The sequence below is a fragment of the Perognathus longimembris genome, chromosome 20 (genome assembly GCF_023159225.1).
Source record: "Perognathus longimembris pacificus isolate PPM17 chromosome 20, ASM2315922v1, whole genome shotgun sequence".
Taxonomy (NCBI): domain Eukaryota; kingdom Metazoa; phylum Chordata; class Mammalia; order Rodentia; family Heteromyidae; genus Perognathus; species Perognathus longimembris.
The window spans coordinates 25946467-25967400 of NC_063180.1; the positions used below are offsets into that span (position 1 = coordinate 25946467).

The following is a 20934-nucleotide window of genomic DNA, read 5'->3' on the forward strand; positions in this document are numbered from 1 at the left end:
CAAGGATTCCCACTTTCTCCACTCTTCAGTATAGTTCTGGAATTCCTAGCCAGAGCAATAAGGCAAGAAAAAGACATAAAAGAGATCTGCACAGGGAGAGAAGAAATCAAACTACCCCTATTTGTAGATGACATGATCTTATACCCAAAGGACCCACAAAAACCCCATCCCCAAGCTCCTAGAGTGGCTCAACCACTTTAGCAAAGTATGAAGCTATGAAATTAACCCCCACAAACCAGTAGCCTTTCTGTATGCCAACAATGCACAAGCAGAAAGGGAAATAATGAAAACACCCCATTTGCAATAGCTTGAAAAAAAACACCCCCAAACCTAGGAATCAACCTAGCCAAAGATATAAAAGATCTTTATAGCAAAAACTATAAAAATCTAAAAGAAATAAAATAGGACACTAGGAAATGGAAAGACCTTCCATGTTCATGGATAGGTAGACTCAATATTGTGAAAATGGCCCCACTGCTAAAAAAATGATATACAAATTCAGTGCAATCCTAATCAAAATCTCAATGATCTTCTTTACTGAGGTGAAGGAAAACAATCCAGAAATTCAAATGGAACAATCAAAGACCAAGAATTGCCAAATTCTAGGCAAAAAAAGCAATGTGGGAGGTATCACAGTATCAGACTTCAAACTCTACTACAGAGCCATAATAACAAAAACAGCTTGGTATCGGCACAGAAATGGACCTGAAGATCAATAGATTAGATTAGAAGACCCAGAAATAAAACCATACACTCAACAGTTATCTAATATTTGATAAGGGAGCCAAAGACCTACGGTGGGAAAAAAATAGCCTCTTCAACAATTTGTGTTGGGGAAACTGGGCAGCCACATGCAGAAAACTAAAGTGGATCTCTGCTTGTCACCACGCACTAACATCAATTCAAAGTGGGTCAAAGACCTCAATGTCAGACTGAAAGCTCTGAAACTACTGCAAGAGAGAGTAGGAGAAACATTAGAATTTATAGGTATAGATAGAAACTTCTTTTTTTTTGGCCAGTCCTGGGCCTTGAACTCAGGGCCTGAGCACTGTCCCTGGCTTCTTTTTGCTCAAGGCTAGCACTCTGCCACTTGAGCCACAGTGCCACTTCTGGCCATTTTCTGTATATGTGGTGCTGGGGAATCGAACCCAGGGCCTCATGTATACAAGGCAAGCACTCTTGCCACTAGGCCATATCCCCAGCCCTAGATAGAAACTTCTTAAATAGAGTCTCAAGGACTATATTAAAATTAAAAATTTCTGCATAGCCAACAACATAGTTACTAAACTAGAAAGACATCCAACTGGAAAAAGATCTTTATAAGCAATTTATCAGATAAAGGCCTAAGATACAATATATACAAGGAGCTCAAGAAACCAACCCCTTCCAAACTCAATACACCAATTACTAAAGGAGAGACTTCTCAGAAGAGGTAAGAATGGCAAAGAAACACATGAAGAAATGTTTATCATCCTTGGCCATAAAGGAAATGCAAATCAAAATAACTGAGATTCCATCTCACCCCAGTAAGATCAGTCAACATTGTGAATGCAAACAACAACAAATGCTGGTGGGGATGTGGGGGCCGGGGGAGGAACCCTACCATACTGCTGGTGGGAATGTAAACTAGTACAACCACTCTGGACAGCAGTCTGGAGATTCCTTAGAAAACTAGACATAGACCTTTCCTACAACCCAGCCATACCACTTCTAGGCATCAACCATGAATGTCGTGAGCCAGGATATGATAAAGACATCTGCACATCCATATTTATTGCTCCACACTATTCGCACTAGTCAAGATATGGAAACAGCCCAGATGTCCCATAACAGATGAATGGATCAAAAAAAATGTGGTACCTGTATACAGTGGAATTTTACACAGCCATTAGAAACAATAAAACAACATCATTTGCAGGGAAATGGATGGAACTAGAACAAATCATGTTAAGTGAGGTGCGCCAAGCTCAGAGAAACAAATAGCACATGTTCTCCCTGATATGCAGAAGGTAGATCTAAAATACACTGGGAAATGATAAACTATACAGAATTCTAGATACAGTGAGAACAAAAGAGGACACTCTTAGGAGAGAAACACAAAGCTGTAATGCCAAAATGCCTCTTCATATTTATATAAAATAATATGCATACTGAAACAAACTCCAAGATATGGAAACAAGAGACCTCTTTCCCCCCACTCCTTTTTTTTTGTCAGTTGTGGGGCTTGAACTTTGGACCTGGGCACTGTCCCTGAGCCTCTCTGTGCTCTTCCACTTGAGCCACAGAGCCCCCTTCCAGCCTTTTTGAGTAGTTTATTGGAGATAAGAGTCTCTTGGGGGTTTTTCTGCCTGGGCTGGCTTTGAACTGCATCCCTCAGATCTCAGCCTTCTGAGTAGCTAGGATTACAGGCATGAGCTACCAGCACCAGGCTATTTTTTCAGTTTTTAGTTTCTTATGAGTCTGTCTTCTTTTTCTCATGCATAGTGTATTCAAGTGTCTATCTTTGGAGAAAGGGTACAGAACTCGAGGGGAAAAGGGTGAAAAAGTGTAGCAATGAAGCTCACTGAACACTGATGAAAGTGAACTATACAACTCGTGGGTAGAGAAGGGAGAGAGGGAGGAACTGGGAGAGAGGGAAGGAACAGAGGACACTGTACAAAAGGAAATGTACTCTCATCACCGGACGCATGTCATTGTAATCCCTCTGTACACCTCCTCTATAATAACAATGAAGTAAATTAATAACTTTTTTAAAAAAAACAATAAAACATTCTCTGCTGTACCATTTCATTTTGGGTACATTCTCAATGAGACAAATTCAGAGATGGGCAAGTGGAAGGGGTCACCTCAGGGTAGGCTTTGTGAGGATAGAGTTCTGGTGGCAATGACTTGCACTGGTTTACACATGGGGAAAAAACGGTGCAGACATATCCACTTTACCAGTGTCAATTATTTTGGTCATGGTGTGGTATTACAGTTACACCCAAGGTCACCTTGAATGGAAAACTGAGTGAAGGTACCTGGGACTTCTTATCTAATTTTGTTACTTCTTGCCAATCCATATCTTAACACAGTGGTATAAACTCTTCTTTCCCATTATGTTAGTCAATCTGGTGATGAGCATTTCTTTTCCGGAACTGGAAAAATGAGGCTCAGACAGGTGAGTAACATTCTCGGTTTCTCTAAGCAAATAAGTAGCAGAACAAGGGTTCTCCAGTTGAATCCCAGAGACCCAACAGCCAGTCCATGCTCGCCTCCTTCAGCTCCTCTCCCCTTGGCACTCAAGTGCCTTTGGTGGTTCACAGGAAGTGGCTTGCAGGAAGTGGCCTTTGGTAGTGCAAAGGAAGTAGAAGCAGAATGCCTCATATAATATTCAGAGAAAACCCGGACCAGACTCATGAGGCCATTGCAAAACATGGAGTGACCGCTTTGGCTTCACATCTGGGATTTCTTCACTGTTCTGAGGTTTCTCCTTTCCCTCTCTCTTTGGTAGGAACTCTTTCCCTCCCTCCCTCCCTCCTCCCTCCCTCCCTTCTCTCTCCTCCCTCCCTCCCTCCCTCTCTCCCTTCCTCCCTCAGCTATATTTGCCCTCCTTCAGTCTTTCTATTCACCCTCCCCACTCTCTAAAATACCCTCCCCCTCCAACTGGTTTTACACTCCGGTTACTCATTTTCTGTGCATGCTAATTGTTCAAAGGGATTTAATTGTGCTATTTTACATGGGCACACACAGCTTGCCCTCTCACTTGCCATCACTACTGCCATTATTCAGCAGCTGTCAGTGGGTTTGGTTTTACCATCTCCATTCACAGACGATGCAAAGCATTTCTGTATGGTTTCCCTTCTAACATTCTCTTTTCCTCTGTCTCCAGTCCCTCAGGGTTCCATAATTAGAAACATGCATACATATCTATCATATATACATAACATTTGTCTCATATATAATGCATATGGTCCTGTGTATGGTTGTACCTATTTTAATTTTTTTAGGTCTAATATCCACAGGTGAGAGAAACTACAACCTCCCTCAGTCCGAACCGGGCATACTTCACTCAACACGATAATCTCCAGCTCCATCCGCTTTCCTGGCAAATGTTATAGTTGAACTCTTCTTTTATGGCTGAGCAATACTTCATTATGTAGAGGTCCTGCATTTTCTTAACGAATTTCATGAGAGTTGGGTGTCTAGGCTGTCCACATAGGTGGGCTACTACTGTGACTAGTGCTGCACTAAACATGGGCAAGCAAGTACCTCATGAGACTTTCCTTCCAGCAGTGCTAGGGCGGGCTCACGGGAAGCCCCACTTCTAATATTATGAGAAAACTCGTGTCGGATTTCCAAGGATACTGGTGGGCACCGTAGTTTACATTCCCGCCAGCAGTGTGTGGGGATTCTGCTTTCCCGAATCTTCATCTGCAGTGGTTGCATGCGTGCATGTGTTCTTGGTGATGGAGTGGCATTTCCTTTCGGACTGGGGGCGTTGCCTTGTGCCTTGAATCACACAATCCAATCAAGAAATCACCTCGGGGGCTGGGAATATGGCCTAGTGGCAAGAGTGCTTGCCTCCTACACATGAAGCTCTGGGTTCGATTCCCCAGCACCACATATATGGAAAACCACCAGAAGGGGCGCTGTGGCTCAGGTGGCAGAGTGCTAGCCTTGAGCGGGAAGAAGCCAGGAACAGTGCTCAGGCCCTGAGTTCAAGCCCCTGGACTGGCCAAAAAAAAAAAAGAAAAAAAAAGAGAAAGAAAAAGAAAAGAAATCACCTCGGCTTGGTGGCCGCAGCTCCCTGGATGTGCGCCTGAGACAGCCATGCCTGTGGTCCCAGCACAGTCACAATCAAGCAGCGAAGCTGTCATGGGAGCCTCTTCCTTCGCAATTACAGTGGTAACCGAGTATCCCACTTGCATCGGAGAGAGCTGATGGGAGAGGATGCAAATCGCGCACCAACCAGAGCAGGCGATGAGTGAAGTCCAGGGCCGCCCTGGCCCCCCCCCCCACCTGACGGGGTCGAAATTCAGCCTCCCCTACGCAAGACTGAAGTTCGGGGCCAGGGCCATCCACCTTCCAACTTCTCCCGCTGGCTGTGCACGACCCGCAGGCCGCAGCAGCCCCCCTGTTTTGGAGCCGGCTCACACCTGAGGAGCAGCGGCCAAAGGGAGCACAGTTTCACCCGCACCTGAGATCGGTGGCCAATGGGAAGCGCGCATGGAGGGGCCAATCCCAGGGCGGGCCCGGCCTTTTATCCTTGGTCTCCACAGCCGTGCTTGGGGCTGTAACGGTGCGAAGACCAGGACCAGAGCCGGTAAGAAGCTGTCTTTCTGGCCAACTTAGCTTTGCTTCCTTGTCTGTCTGTCTGTCTGTCTTTCTGTCTTTTCTGTGTCCTATCGGTGTTCTAGAAAGGTCTAGGGGGCACAATTAAGGAGGAAGGCTGCTCTGGGACCAGCATGGTCTTGCCCTCTCCCTTGGCAAGGAGGTGAGAGGCCTGCAAACTGCAGAAACTGGGTGCCCACCACCTCCACTCTTCACACCTCTGTTCCCCACTTCTAGACTGGCTGTGTAGGGGGTGGGAGGGGGAGGAGGGGGACTCGGGCAGAAGGATTTGGGGGTCCTTTCTTTTGTAAAATGGAATTGAAGCCGGACAATGGGATGGCTTGGGGGTCTGGAGGATTATGAGGAGTGTCTGGTGGGGTGTGACTGTCAGAAGGGAAGCCACTGCCAGGCCCTGTGGAGGACAGAGGGGGGAAGAGGACAGGGCCAGGAGACCTGTGGCTGTGGTGATTTAGCTTTGAAGTGATATTCTAGTAACCAGGGTTTGTGGGAGACTCTAGCGGTGTGCTGCCTTAGCCACCCACGAGCACCTTGCAGAACCACTGGTCAGTGGGCAGGGAGGGAGAGCAGCCAGGCTGATGCGGCGGGCCTCAGGGTGCCTGCAAGTTGTGAGAGATGAGGAACCCCCCTCACCCCCCCCCCCCACACCACACCAGCCTGCAGAGGGGGTACGGCTGATGGCCAAAATTAGAGGCAGCTGCAGATGGTGCCTTCATGGTGGCTTGGGCTCCAGCAAGGAGAGAGAAGGATAAAGATGAGATTTGGCACACGTGAGGGTTTACACAATTGTGGTAAAGGACACGTGGCCTTGATTTACCATTGCAGCCATTTGAGCGCAGCGCAGCAACTTAATGCATTGATTTGGCTGTGTCACCACCGGCACCTGGCCGCAACAGTTTTCCACACCCACACTGAAGCCTTTTCCATGAAACTGTCTCCTCCCCTCATCCAGCCCCCTCTCCTCAGCCCTCCTGCCTCTGGGATCGCTTTAAGTAGCCCAAACCGGAGGAACCACTCAGTAGCTGTCCTTAAACCTGGCTTATTTCGCAGCACAGAATCTTGAGGTTATCCATGTGGTGGCGTGCGTGTACAGTTTCGATGCTTCTCACGGCCCACCGCCGAGCCAGGCCAGGAGTTCACCCGCTTGTTCCGTTGTCCAAGCTCGTAGCCACTGTGCTCCAGGACATTAGGAAACCTACTGCATAATTAGGAAAGGTCTTGGCAGGTGGGGTTTAATTTATGGTGGTTGGTTTGGTGTTGGGAAAAGGGCAAATATATGTGGATGCAAATGGGTTTCAGATGAGAAAACCTGACAGTGTGCCCAGGCACCAGGAATGGTGAGACTCACCTGTTAGTCATAGTGAGGCAGTGAGTTCTGGAGAGGTGTGTGTATGTGTGTGTGTGTGTACTCACATACACATACACATACACATACACATATACATGCCAGCTCACATGCTCCCGCATGCTCTTAGTCCTACTGAAGAAAGCTGTGAGACCTACAAATGGGCAGGGATTCTTTGCAAGCACTTAGGGGTTTCCACTGGTCACTGTCAGAAGTGGTGGAATGTCTATAGCAGACACAGTTGGTTCTGTGGACCACCAAATGGACTCTCCAGATCCATGCAACCAACAATCAGGAATATTTGAAGTATTGATACGCTGCAGTGATTGCTCTGAGCACAGGTGGGAATGCTCCCTCAGGGTAGGTAGGAGAAGTCAAGGACATCAGCGCTCTTGATCTACTTCCAGCTGTGGGGACTTCACTCTGCTAATCCTGAATCCTGCAGGTGTCTCTTCATTCTTATTTTTGAAGACTTGGGATCAAGATGGCTGAATCATATTTTTCTGAGCCGGTCTTGGCGTGGTACCTGGACAAGCTCAGTGATGAAGAGTTTTGGATGTTTAAGGAGCTCCTCATGCTCGAACTCCCACAACTTCATCTCCCACCCATCCCCCAGTTTGATGTGAACACTACTTCAAAAGAAGAGTTGACCAGGATGCTGCTTCTGTACTACCCCGGAAGGCCAGTGTGGGAAATAACCCTGAGCCTCCTCGTCCAGATGGACCGGAAAGATCTCTGGATAAAGGCACAGGAAGAGATAGGAAGTAAGTGCAAGGTCAGAGGGCATGGGGCGGGGCTTGGCTCATGGGGCACTTCCTGTCACAAAGGTGATGTCCTTCTTGGCTGGTTACCCACCTCATCAACTGAGCACAGGTGTGGGCTAAGCCTTGGAGCTGTCAGAGCTGCTCCCCAGTGCTGGTCATATAGGACCGGTTTTCGGCAGGGGTGGGAAGTATCCCCTTACCCACTTCTCAGGGGTCACCCTATATTTCTCCCCCAGGTTGAGTCTCTTGTTTGACAGGGGGAGTTTTGAAAGGTCATGCCTGGCTAAATGACCTGAAATAAACACTATGTTACTGTCGTTCTTTTCACTTCTTTTCTTTGCCAGTTGTGGGGCTCGGGCGCTGTCCCTGAGCATTTCTGCTCAAGGCTAGAGCTCTACCACATTGAGCCACAGCTCCACTTCTGGATTTTGAGTGGTTAATTGGAGGTAAGAATCTCATGGGGACTTTCCTGCCCAGATTGGCTTCAAATCACAATCCTCAGATCTCAGCCTACTGAGTAGCTAGGATTCTAGACAAGAGTCACCAGCACCTAGTATGCGTGTCTTTCTATTTTTGCTTGCTCTCGCAGTTTGTGTTATTTCATGTGTAAATTTTTTTTTACATTTTTTTTAATGTTTTGTTGGTCATGGGGCTTGATGAGGGACCTGGGCACTGTCTCTGAGCTCTTGCTCAAGGTTAACACTCTACCACTGTGAGCCACAATTCCACTTCCTCATGTGTAAATATTCCTAGATTTTTTTTTAAGTGTCAGTCCTGGGCCTTGAATTTAGGGCCTGGATGCTGTCCCTGAGCTTTATTGCCCAAAGCTAGTGCTCTAACACTTGAGCCACAGCTCCACTTCCATCTTTTTGGTGGTTAATTGGGGATAAGAGTCTCACAGACTTTCCTGCCTGTGCTGGCTCTGAACCTTGATCATCAGCCCTCAGTTTCCTGAGTAGCTGGGCACCTGATGGCCTCACATTCCTGTCTTCTGTTGTTCTCATTTACACAGATACAACATTTTCCTACAGAAAGGAAATGAGTGGAAAATTCCAGCAGGTGTGGGACAAGGAGACTTGCCTTCAAGTCTCTGATGGGTTCTATAAGAAGTCTGTGAGGCACCAGCGCTTGTCACTACGAAATGCATTCGCTTACCAGCAGCAGGTCGGTGCAGTCACAGCGGTTCTGAGTGGCCCAGAGGGTGTCGGGAAAACGACACTTCTGAGAAGGCTGATGTTGGACTGGACAGAGGGAGCCCTGTGGGAGGGCAGGTTCTTGTTTGTGTTCTTCTTCACTGTCTACGAATTGAACTCAGTGCTGGAGACGAGTCTGGTGGAGCTGGTCTCCAGGGACTGGCTCAAGCCTCTGGATGTCCTCAATCACACATTCTCCCAGCCAGAGAAAATCCTGTTTATCCTGGATGGCTTTGAAAGGTTGAAATTTGACCTGGGAATTCGGACTGACTTGGGTACTGACTGGGCTCAGAGGCAGCCAACCCCTAATCTCCTGAGCAGCTTGCTGCAGAAGACACTGCTTCCCGAATCCTCTCTGCTGCTCGGGCTAAGAGACACCACAGAGACGACCAGCATCCGTTATTTGCTGAAGGAGCCAAGGGAAATCACGATCTCCTATTTCTCTGACCCTCTGGTCGAGTTGTATTTCTCCCACTTCTTCCCTGTTCCAGAACACGCGTCCAGGGCCTTGGCTTTTGTGCAGTCCAGGTCAGATCTGTTATCGGTGTGTACCCGGCCCATTTTCTGTTGGATGATTTGTAGCTGTTTAAAATGGCAGCTCGAGGCAGGGGGCCGCTTTGAAATATCTGCCTACAACATCACTTATCTCTACGTGTCCTTCCTCACCAGTGCATTCAAAGGGAGAGATGAGAAGTGCTCAGTAGCCAATAACAGAGCCCAGCTCCGAAGACTTTGCATGCTGGCTGCGGAGGGAATGTGGATGCATGTGTTTGTGTTCAGCTCTGGGGACCTGGACAGGTTTGGGATCTCTGCAGCTGATGTCATACTGTGGTTGAGCCTGAAACTCCTGCAGCCCAGCGGCAGGGACTTTGCCTTCAGTGGCCTGGCCATGCAGTCCTTTTGTGCCGCCATGTTCTACTTCTTCGAAGAACCTGCAGACTCGGCCTTTGGCAGTGTAGCCCAGCTGGTGTCGGCAATCTTGCGTGACAGGCAGAGCCATTTGTTTGTGGAAGGAGTGTTTGTGTACGGACTCACAAATGAGAATGCGAGGAGGGAGCTGGAGACCTCGTTTGGTTTCTCACTGTCCAAGAACATAAAGCAGGAGCTCCTGCAGGGCCTCGTGCCTCTGCTGGAGTGTGAGCACGGGGCGGCCACTCAGAGCCTCCCAGAGTTGTTCCAAGGCTTGACTGAAACCCAGGATCAGGTCTTTATCAAAAGCGTGCTAGACCTATTTGAGGAAATGTCGCTTACAATTTGTGAGATGGATCATTTCATAGTGGTGGCCTCCTGCCTGGAAGAGTGTCAAAGGCTGAAGGAGCTTCGCCTGTGCATACAGAAGATCTTCGCAGACCCCGGTGACATCAGGGACGTCCAAGACGACAGGAGCAACAGGAACTTCCGAGGCCACCGAGGCAAGAACGGGTAAGTGCTGCAAGGATCCTCACTCCCCATCTTCAGAGTTTGGCCCTTGCCCCTGGCCGTGGCTGATGCGGGCATTCTGTGTGTTCCTGCTCTTTCTTTCCTTCCTTTCTTCCTCCTCCTCCTCCTCTTTTTTTTATTTTTTTGCCAGTCCTGGACTTTGAACTCAGGGCCTGAGCACTGGCACTAGCTTCTCTTTGCTCAAGGCTAGCACTCTGCCACTTGAGCCACAGCGCCACTTCTGGCTGTTTTCTATATATGTGGTGCTGGGGAATTGAACCCAGGGCTTCATGTATACGAGGCAAGCACTCTTGCCACTGGGCCATATTCCCAGCCCCCTGGCTTCTTTTTGCCCAAGGCTAGCACTCTACCCACTTGAGCCACAGTGCCACTTCTGGTCTTTTTTATATATGTGGTGCTGGGGAATCGAACCCAGGCTTCATGCATGCTAGGCACGCACTCTACCACTAGGCCATATTCTCAGCCCCTGGTTCTTGCACTTCTGTGCTGGAGACACAAAGCCTCCTTTGAGCCTCTGCACTGCCCTCTATCAGCTGAGCAGCAACCCAGCCCCCTGCTTTAGCATGCATTCTCCAGAGGCCATTGTGGGGGGAGGGCCAGCAGCTTTCACTGTGAGCTGGCTGTCTTCCCCCCTCCCCCGGGATGCCTGTGGCCTATCTTGGCAATGCACCATGAGAGGCTGGCATCCTTTGCCTTGTGCCTGTAAGGTTCACCCTTGGGGGCTCCATGCATATGCCCTCCCTTCCCTCCCCCTCCCCCCCCCCCCCCCCCCCCGCCGCCTGTTTAAGTCTCTACCCAGTACCTGCATTACCTAGGTAACAGGCATACCTGGAGGTAGCCACCTCCTCCTTCTCTAAGGTCACACCCTGGGTAATAAAACTTACAGTGCGGGCTGGGAATGTGGCTTAGTGGTAGAGTGTTTGCCTAGCATACATGAAGCCCCAGGTTTGATTCCTCAGCACCACATAAATAGAAAAAGCCAGAAGTCATGCTGTGGCTCAAATGGTAGAGTGTTAGCCTTGAGCAAAAAGAAGCCAGGGGGCTGGGGATATAGCCTAGTGGCAAGAGTGCCTGCCTCGGATACACGAGGCCCTAGGTTCGATTCCCCAGCACCACATATACAGAAAACGGCCAGAAGCGGCGCTGTGGCTCAGGTGGCAGAGTGCTAGCCTTGAGCGGGAAGAAGCCAGGGACAGTGCTCAGGCCCTGAGTCCAAGGCCCACGACTGGCCAAAAAAAAAAAAAAAAAAAAGCCAGGGACAGTGCTTAGGCCCTGAGTCCAAGCCCCAGGACTGGCAAAAAAAAAAAAACAAAAAACAAACAAAAAAAAAAACACCAAAAAAAAAAAAAAAACAACGCAAAAAAACTTACATTAACCATGAGTTCTCTCCCCTGCCCACCCCCGCCTCAACCTGGCAGCCCTTATTGGGCTCAGGGATCAGTGCATATTGGAGCTGTTCAGTGTGTAGTCCCCAGCAAGGGACAATGTTGGCAAACACAACTCATTGTTCACCAAGGTTCACCAAACCTGAACCCGTGTTCACATAGAAAGGAATTCTCACTAAAAGAGGAGGAAAGGAATGCAAGTATAAAAGATGCTGGGCATTTTGTCTGGGGGCCACATAACTCGTGATTGGTTCCACTGAGTGCTGTTTTCAGAGTATGCCAATACTGGGCCTTGAACTTCCTGGGCTGGAGCTTTACCACTTGAGCCACACCTCTACTTCCAGCTTTTTGCTGATGAATTGGAGATGAGTCTCCTGAATTTTTTTTTTCCTGCCTAGGCTTGGTTTCATACCTGCCATCTCTGGATCTCAGTCTCCTGAGTAGCTACAATTATTGGGGCCAGGCTGGAGTTCATTTTCATAGCCCCTGTTCTGTGGTCACTCAGTTAACCTGGCTGGAGTTCTGCCTGTTTAAGCCTACTAGTTTTGTTGGAAATAAGGTCTGGTAAATTTGGAGAATGTCTTGAAGTGAGCCAGTGGAGAATCATTCTTTTCTCCCGTAGGGATATGCATGAATTCCGTAAGTTCCTCAGGGCAATCAACCATCTCCCGTGCCTGCAGAAGCTGGAGCTGCACAGGCTTAAGATCACCGATAAGTGCCTTCACAGTCTCTTTACAGAACTGGTTCCCCCTCCTAGCCTCCAAAGCTTGTGGTGAGTTTGATCTTTACCTGTCCTTTAGATAGACACAAGTTCCTAACTCCCTTTTGCTCCCTTAGGGAAAAGACCACAGCATAAACTTAGTTACTATCCATCCCATAAGGCTAGCAAGAGCAGTTGGTGACACAGATGAATTTTGATGTTATACATGTATATTTATATTTCTGATGACAAAAACCTATACTTCTAGTTTATGAATACCTATATATATATCAAGTTTATAAATATGTGTGTGTGTGCACGTGCTATGTATATATTGTAGTCAACAACATCCTAGACATAAATGTTCATCACAGTATTTCTTCGCCATGAAGAAATTGAGAAAGTGATTGTGGAAAATCACATGGAAAAAGTGATTGTGTTCAACCAACCTCATTCTGTCTGGTGTGACTCGTTCTTCTCTCATTGTCTGCAGGAGTAGCTTTATGCCTACTGGAAGTTATGGACAAGCATTGTTCAAGGCAGTCCTTTTGGGGCCTTCCCTGAGGCAGCTCAATCTGTATGGAACTGACTTCCAGAGCCCTCTCATGTTCTTATATCAAACACTGATGGAGGCAGGGAACACCGTGGACAACCTGATGTAAGTCACGCAGATGCAGTGACCCCCTGGCCCTCATGGCTCCACGCAGCCTGTCTTCTCTGTCGGAAGCCAATCACTTTCGCCTTTACCCCTCTGACTTTTTAGTCCATGCAGTCTCACTGTCCGGGGGCACAGGAAGGTGGGGATGGGGTCAAAGTGCACACCCCACCTTCCTGTCTCTGCCACTCATGCCAACCCTTGCTCCAGAGGCATCCCCAACACTTCTTGTGTCTTTAAGCATTCCTGAACTAGAACTCCAACTCCCTTTGAGCATAAAAGTAAAAACACACTAATCATAAGTGTTCTGTCTGCCCTGAGGCAAAGTGACAGCTCTGACAAAGGAATTTCTTCCTTGTGTACTAGGGTCTTCTAGGCACATCTATCTATCTATCTATCTATCTATCTATCTATCTATCTATCTATCTATCTATCTATCTATCTGTCCTTATTTACTTATTTTACCAGAAATAACACCAGGGCAGTCATTCAGGTAGCAGTGAACAAAACCAACTCATTAAACACAGCAAGAATGTGCCACCCCCTCTTCCTGCAGCAACCACTGCAAAAGTGATTGACTTGCACCTTCTGTTAATGGCCAGTATGGAAACTCAGGACAGTTGTGAAGGTCATACACAAGGTCATTTGGGTTGAGGTAGATCACATTTATTATTTGCTGAGGGGCAGGGGTGCCAGGAGAGAATTATATATTCTTTGCTCTGAGTCTAGAGACAGCTCATAGTCTTTGGAATTTCCTTAAGTGGTTGTAGTGACCTTTTTATTGGTGCTGATACTAAGGCTTGAACTTGGGGCCTAGGTACTGTTCCTTAGTTTTTTTCCACACAAGGCTTGTACTCTGCCACTTGAGCTCATCTTCTGGCTTTTTTGCTGGTTAATTGGAGATAAGAGTCTCATGATTGGGCTGGGGATATGGCCTAGTGGTGAGAGAGCTTGCCTCGTATACATGAGGCCCTGGGTTCGATTCCCCAGCACCACATATACAGAAAATGGCTAGAAGTGGTGCTGTGGCTCAAGTGGCAGAGTGCTAGCCTTGAGCAAAAGGAAGCCAGGGACAGTGCTCAGGCCCTGAGTCCAAGGCCCAGGACTGGCCAAAAAAAATAAAAAAAGAGTCTCATGATTTTCCTGCCTAGACTGGATTCTAGCCATGATCTCAGATCTGTCACCGGAGTAGCTGGAATTACAGGTGTGTGCCACCAATGCCTGGCTTGTAGTGATTTTCATCCTCACGAGACAACCTTTGGTGGGCTCCCTGGTGGGGAACTGGTCCCTCTGTGGACCAAGCCATGGTTAGTGGCTGGAAGTCCTCAGGGAGGACTTGGTGAGTCAGCCCTGTAAACGTGATGCCCTCCCCTTAAAAGCAGAAACACTTGTGTGTTGAGTTCTTGCATCAGCAAATGGGTCAACATGCAGCATTCATCTCTGCAGAGCTGGAGCCTCTAGACTTGGGACCCTTCCAGACCTGGTCCCGAATGGGCTTCCATCTCACTGCCCATAGTATCGCTATTGTATCTTAATATACTAAGTGAGGCAATTTCAAGTCTGTTATCACTAGTAGTTCATTCAACCTGAGCTAGTCAGGGGGACCTCAATTTATAGCCAGTGGGTCAGAAGCACAAGCCAATGTCAGGGGCCTGAAGTCAATCTTGGGGCCTGTCACTGACATCTGGGGGCACACACTGAGGGACTCAGCTCTCAGTCAGTGGGGTGTGATGAATTCCTGGATGATGAGTGGTTTACACTCACCCCTTAATGTCACTGGAACACTCTGCAGGGAGTTGCGTATTTCTGTCTGTGCTTTCAAACAACCATGGGTTGACAGGTATCAAGATGAGAATCCAGGGCACAATTGTCAGTGGGCAAGCTTGTCTAGGCCATCTACCGATGCTGTGTGTCTTCCATACAGGTTGGGGAAGTGTGATATTCTAACAAAGGATTGTGATAACTTCAGCTGTCTCATTAAGTATAGGAAGCTGAAGTGTCTGTCCTTGGTAGAAAATCCTATTGGAAACAGAGGAGTGAAGTTTCTCTGTGAAGGCCTGAAGGACCCAAACTGCATTCTGGAGAGCCTCATGTGAGTAGATGGGGGCGTCTCAGATGCCGCACAGGGCTCCGGCAGCTAGGAAGCCTGTCAACTGCTCACTGGGAGGATGCTGAGCTGTCATTGTTTTGAATTAGGAATGTGGAGCCTGTAATGAAACAAACTTTAAGGATAGTAAACAATGAAAGCTAACCTGGCTGAAGGAAAAGAACCCTGAGGTATAAAAGGTCAGATGATGTGGCAGGCATCAAGGAGAAATGTGAAAAGACAGAGTTGTTGGCTATTGAACAATTGCTTTATTGCCCATTGAATTAAAGTGTCATCAATGGCTATTTGATTGAGCTACACCGATTTTTTTTTTTAAAAAATCAGTTGTGGGGCTTGAACTCAGAGCCTAGCAGCTGTCCCTGAGCCCCCCGTGCTCAAGGCTAGTGTTCTACCATTTGAGCCACACTGCTACTTCTGGTCTTTGAGTTGTTAATTGGAGATAAGAGTCTTACAGACTTTTCTGCCCAGGCTGGCTTTGAACCATGATCCTCAGAACTCAGCCTCCGGAGTAGCTAGGATTACAGGTGTGAGCCACTGGCACCAGGCCAAGCTACACTGACTTTAAGAGTTCTTTCAAATGTCTCAACCACTTCTTTTTTTCTTTTTTGTCGGATGAAGGGTTTGAACTCTGAGCCTGGGCACTGTCCCTGAGCTCTTCAGCTCAAAGCTAGCGCTCTACTACTTGAGCCACACTGCCACTTCTGGTTTTCTGTTAGTTAATTGGAAATAAGAGTCTCACAGGGACTTCTTTGCCTGGGCTAGTTTTGAACTGTGAGCCTCAGATCCCAGCCTCCTGAATAGGTAGGATTAAAGATGTGAGCTACTGATGCCTGGCTAGCAACTGATTTTAAAATATTGTATATCAAGTAATTTAAGAGTGGCAGAGCTACATTGATTTTAAAAGCACTCTTTTAAATGTCTCAATGAACACTTTAAAACTACTGCAGTCTTGAATTCATAAAAGCTTGGCTGGGTGCTGATGGCTTGTGCCTTTCCTCCCAGCTACTTGGGAGGATCACAGGAAGAAAAGCCTTGAGCTTCCTTCTCAATGGAGAGCTGGGATGAAGAGCTGGTGCCTCCACCACATGTGGCTAGGTGGGCTTATCAAGCACAAGAGACTGAGTTCAAATCAGTATAATAACGAAAGAAAGCTTTGCTGGGCACCAGTGGCTCACACCTCTAACCCTAACCACTCAGGAGGCTGAGATCTGAGGATCGTGGTTCAAAGGCAGCCTGAGAAAAAATGTCTGTGAGACTCTTATCTCCAATTAACCACCAAAAAACTGGAAGTGGCATTGTGGCTCAAGTGGTAGAGTGCTAGCCTTGAGCTGAAGAGCTCAGGGACAGCACCCAGGCCCAGAGTTCAAGCCCCACAACTGACCGAAAAAAAAATGCTTAAAATCGAAAGAGAAGCTGCCAGTCTTGTTGAATAGTATGCTATCATTAAAGAATTAACAGATTTTCAGAAGGCAGATAAAATCATTTCATTGATCCAGATGAAGAGGTTTTGATCTGATCTGAAAACTCAGAATATTAGAAGGGGAACATCACCCAATGGAAGTGCTAGGGTTACCTTGCCAAGGGCCTGTCGGTTCTTCCTCTCAGATGCCCTGGAGAGGCTGAGCAGGTAACGGAATGGAGGTGTGTGCATGTACCTGTGTTTGCAGGTTGTCTTACTGCTGTCTCTCCCACATTGCTTGTGACTTCATTGCCCAAGCCCTTCGGGTCAACCGAACTCTGTCTCTGCTTGACATGGGGTCAAATTTCCTGGAGGATGTTGGTGCGGAGAACCTGTGCAAAGCCTTGAGACGCCCGAGCTGCAGCCTGCAGGAGCTCTGGTAGGGGGTGTGGGGCCTCCCCGGAGCTGACCTCATTAAAAGAAGTCACCTGGGGAGGTGATGGGTCAGGAGACTGAGCCCCCAGGAATGGCTTTGGTATCCCAGATACCACATCCCCTCCAGCACAAGGGGTCACAGGCACGAGGTGCTGTCTGGGAACCAGAAATCGGCGATCACACACCCTGTCAGCCTGCCAACACTTTGATCCCAGACTGATTTCGACACAGATCCCACATCTGTGGTATTGTGCTATAGCAATGCACAGAGATGTCTATCAGCATGGAGATGTCCATCAGCATCCCGCCATCTATGCCTCCCTCTGTTTGTATCTTCTTCCCCTGTCCTTTCTTTCATGAGAGTAACAGAGGCGTGACCTGGGGGACAGAGTGGGTACTTGGGGCAGCAGCAGTTCAGTGGGGCTTCACACTTTCTTTATGAACATTGCTGAAAATGAGCAGAGCTCTTAAAAGGCCGCCCCGCCCTCCCCCCCACCCCCCCCCGCCCGCCCTGCTCCTATCTCTATTGCATCTCCCAGGCTGACGGGTTGTTACTTCACTTCTCGTTGCTGCGAGGATTTCTCTGCTGCTCTTATTCACAATAGAAATCTGAAGACCCTGAAACTTGGAAACAATGAAATCCAGGATTCTGGTGTGAAACTCCTGTGTAGGGCTCTGCAGCACCCTAACTGCAGGCTGCAGAAACTTGGGTGAGTTGTCACCTGTTGTGGCTGGGGGAAGAGAGAAGCTGAGGGCTGGGAGGTTGGGAAACTTGTCTGCCTGGCACAGACTCCCATGTCCTGTGCCATAAAGCAGGGCACTGTAGGCCTTTGGGCCTGGCTGGTCCTTTGTATTAGGGCCTCTTGTGAGGTCAGTCAGCAGCCCTGGCCACCAGCCTCAAGTTGCTGTGTTTTCCTTCAGTCAGAGCAAATGCCTTAGGTCTAGAATCAGGGATTTGGCCTGCTCTGGGACCTGGAAGTGGCACAGGACAGGGGTCTGTCTGCTGTGTCCCTCTGTCCAGGCTGGATATGTGTCCGCTCACCTCTGGTTGCTGTGGAGACCTCGCCTTGGCTCTTATCAGAAGCAGATCACTCAGGAGCCTGAACCTGGACTGGGTGGCCTTCAGCCATGCCGGCGTGGAGGTGCTCTGTGAGGCCCTGAGCCACCAGGACTGTGCCCTGGAGCTGCTTGGGTGAGTGTGGGGTGGGGGTGCGGGAGGGGATGGAGGCCAGTGTTGGTTGGCTCAGCCTCCATGTGGTTGATGCGGGGAGCCGCTTGTGCCCTGTGCGAGGCAAAGACGATCGTCCTTCATGGCTCACCCATTGGGCGCCAGGGTGACACTGCCAATCCCAGGTCCTGCACATGCTGCCCAGCAAGCCCAGTCCAGCCCTGGGTGGGGAAGAGGGTCTGAAGGGCAGAGCAGGTGAGAACCCAAGGTGCGCTGGGGCGGCGTGTTAGTTCCCAACCTTGACTTTGCCCTTGGAGAACGCTGACGGAGCGTGTCACGGCTCTCAGGAGTGGCCAGGGTGCTGAGCTGGACGGCGCTGCCTGGGCGTGTGTGTGTGTGTGTGTGTGTGTGTGTGTGTGTGTGTGTGCATGTGCATGTGCATGCGTGCGCGTGCGTGTGATGTGCGTGAACAGGAGTGAGATGCTTCTGAGGGTGCTGCAGCATGTGGTGGGGGACAGGACGGGTTGGGGAAGAGCCAGGGGCTGACACAGGCAGCCACATCTGAAAGGAGCTGGCAGGTCCCGAGAGATGGAACGTTCCACGGAAGGAACTGTAAGGAATCAAATGCTTTTGGAGACAGAACTTTGCAAGGGATTTTTTTTTTAAATTAAAAATTGCACAGTATACAAGAGTTGCCAACTAAGAAATGGGAAGGGGTTAACGTTATATAATGTTTTAACAGTGAGGGGACAGACAGGAGAGAGGATGAATGGGTGAATACAGTCATAATATTTAACGTATATATATGAAAATGGAGCTAGGTAAAGGGATGAGTGGAGGTGGGAGAGATGGGGGAGAGTGATTGAAGGAAGACATTGATCAAAGTTTGCAAAGGATTTGATATTTGGTGCTTATGAAGAGCAGCAGTGGGCATGGAAGACCGTCAAAACACAGAATAGATGAGAAGAGCTGAAGTGTTTCTGGTGGAAATTCTGTGGAATGTTTGCTTTAAATGATCTCACAGAATGGTGCAGAGTGCAAATGGAACAGGCTATTTTATTCAAGATGCTGAGGGGAACATTGCAAGGGGAAATAACCAGTGTTCCTGGCTACTTCAATATCCAGTGTTAGAAACTGCCCCCCCTCACCTTTTTTTTTTTGCCAGTCCTGGGGCTTGAACTGAGGGCCTGAGCACTGTCCCCGGCTTCTTTTTGCTCAAGGCTAGCACAATGTCACTTGACCCACAGCGCCACTTTGGCTTTTTCTATATATGTGGTGCTGAGGAATTGAACCCAGGGCTTCAAGTATACGAGGCAAGCACTCTACCATATTCCCAGGGCCCCCTGCCCCCTTTTTTTAACCAAACTTCAACCTTTTTGCTTTATCTGGACTTGACTGTAACACACAAGGATTCACTCTTTACTGTTGCAGTCCCCCCTGCCCCGCCCCACCTGGGGAGGACGGAGATGAGGTGGGCACAGGATGCGGAGAAACACGTGAAAGTGAACGTGTGCAGAGAAAGGGTTGTCTGTTTCCCCAGTCTGGACAAAGCTGTACTTGATGAGGAATCTCAGAAGCTTCTGGAGGGAGTGGAGAAGCGGGACCCCCCACTGACCATCAAGCATCTTCCCTGGCTCCGCGAAGAGGACCTGCTGAGGGGCATCCCCGGGTAGGAGCTTCTCCACAGCTTCTCCTTCAGCGGTGTGCATCTCTTCTGGCCCACCCTTTCCCAAACCCTTTGTCATGATGTGGCAGCCCAGATTTCCGTGTTATTCCTTCGTGGCGTCCTGTCCCCCATCGTTAGGAGAACTGACACATTAAAGGAGTGTTAAACATGTTAGGGTAGTTTGTTTTCTTGATGAGTGTGTTCTGGGTGTTGACTTGAGTTTGAAGGAACTGCGATCATGTTTTCCCTCCGCCTTGTGGGTGATCTTAGTGTTCGTGTCCACATGGTGTCAGTATAACCCAACTTTCCACGTGTCAGGCCACAAACCACACGGAAGACAAATAGTACAATGTAGAACATTCAATGCATGAATGAAAGTCAGTGTTTCTAAATTCCAGCAAGATCAAAATCAAACACATATAGACCTGGAAAGAGTAATTTCAAACCTAAAGATCTTTTGCTGCAGTTGAGGTGAAGACTGGAGAGGATGCTTTATAAGCCACCCTTCATAAGAACCAGGGCAGTAACGTTTTAAGTAGAGCACTTAGGTCTGGCTGAGTCCTTCTTAGTGCCCCCCTGGGTCCCGGCCTAGCTCCTTCAGATGTCAGTTTTTTTTTGTTTTTTGTTTTTTTTTTGCCAATCCTGGGGCTTGAATTCAGGGCCTGAGCCAGGTCCCTGGCTTCTTTATCCTCAAGGCTACCACTCTACCTCTTAAGCTCCACTTCTGGCCTTTTCTGTGTATGGAATCAAACCCAGGGCTTCGTGCATGCTAGGCAAGCACTCTACTGCTAAGCCATGTTCCCAACCCTAGATGTCAGTATTTTTAAAACAAAATTTAGTGCTCTTCAATTTAGATAAATTTACATGAACAATAATCACATCTTTTTGTTCATTTTGCCCTGAGGTGGTTTTTCCTTTAGTGCTCAACTACTACTTGAGCTGCAGCATTTCAGGCATTTTTTTGAGAGGGTGGTGGTGGTGGTAGTGGTAATGTGTTGGAGATGATTTTCATGGATTTTCCTGCCCAGGCTGGCTTCAAACTGCGAGTCTCAGCTCTCAGCCTCCTGAGTAGCTAGGATTATGGATGTGAGCCATAGGTTTGTCTTGCTCTTTAAAAAAAATTTTTTTTTTTGCCAGACTTGGAACTCAGGGCCTGGCCACTGTCACTGAGCTGCTTTTGTTCAATGTTAGCACTCTACCATTTAAGCCATAGTGCCACTTCTGGCTTTTTCTGCGTATGTGGTACTGAGGAATTGAACCCAGGGCTTCATGCATGCTAGACAAGCACTCTACCACTAAGCCACATTCCCAGCCCTAATTTTTAAATTTTCAGATGTAAGTATAGG

At 48.3% G+C, this 20934-nt stretch overlaps 1 protein-coding gene across 1 annotated transcript; it reads left to right on the forward strand.

Annotated features, from left to right (window-relative positions):
* Positions 1-7160: 7160 nt before the first annotated feature.
* Nlrp9 (NLR family pyrin domain containing 9) lies at positions 7161-19726 on the forward strand. Its single transcript, XM_048368999.1, has 9 exons — positions 7161-7440; positions 8453-10055; positions 12081-12230; positions 12652-12816; positions 14738-14905; positions 16588-16758; positions 17294-17464; positions 17776-17946; positions 19463-19726. The coding sequence occupies exons 1-9, from the start codon at positions 7161-7163 to the stop codon at positions 19593-19595; spliced, it is 3012 nt and encodes a 1003-aa protein (XP_048224956.1). The 3' UTR covers positions 19596-19726.
* Positions 19727-20934: the final 1208 nt, after the last annotated feature.

Coding starts and splice junctions, on each gene's coding strand:
- Nlrp9 (XM_048368999.1), top strand. CDS start 7,161: ATGGCTGAATCATATTTTTCTGAGCCGGTCTTGGCGTGGTACCTGGAC. Junction 7,441..8,452: donor GGCACAGGAAGAGATAGGAA/GTAAGTGCAAGG, acceptor TCATTTACACAG/ATACAACATTTTCCTACAGA. Junction 17,465..17,775: donor TGCAGGCTGCAGAAACTTGG/GTGAGTTGTCAC, acceptor CCCTCTGTCCAG/GCTGGATATGTGTCCGCTCA.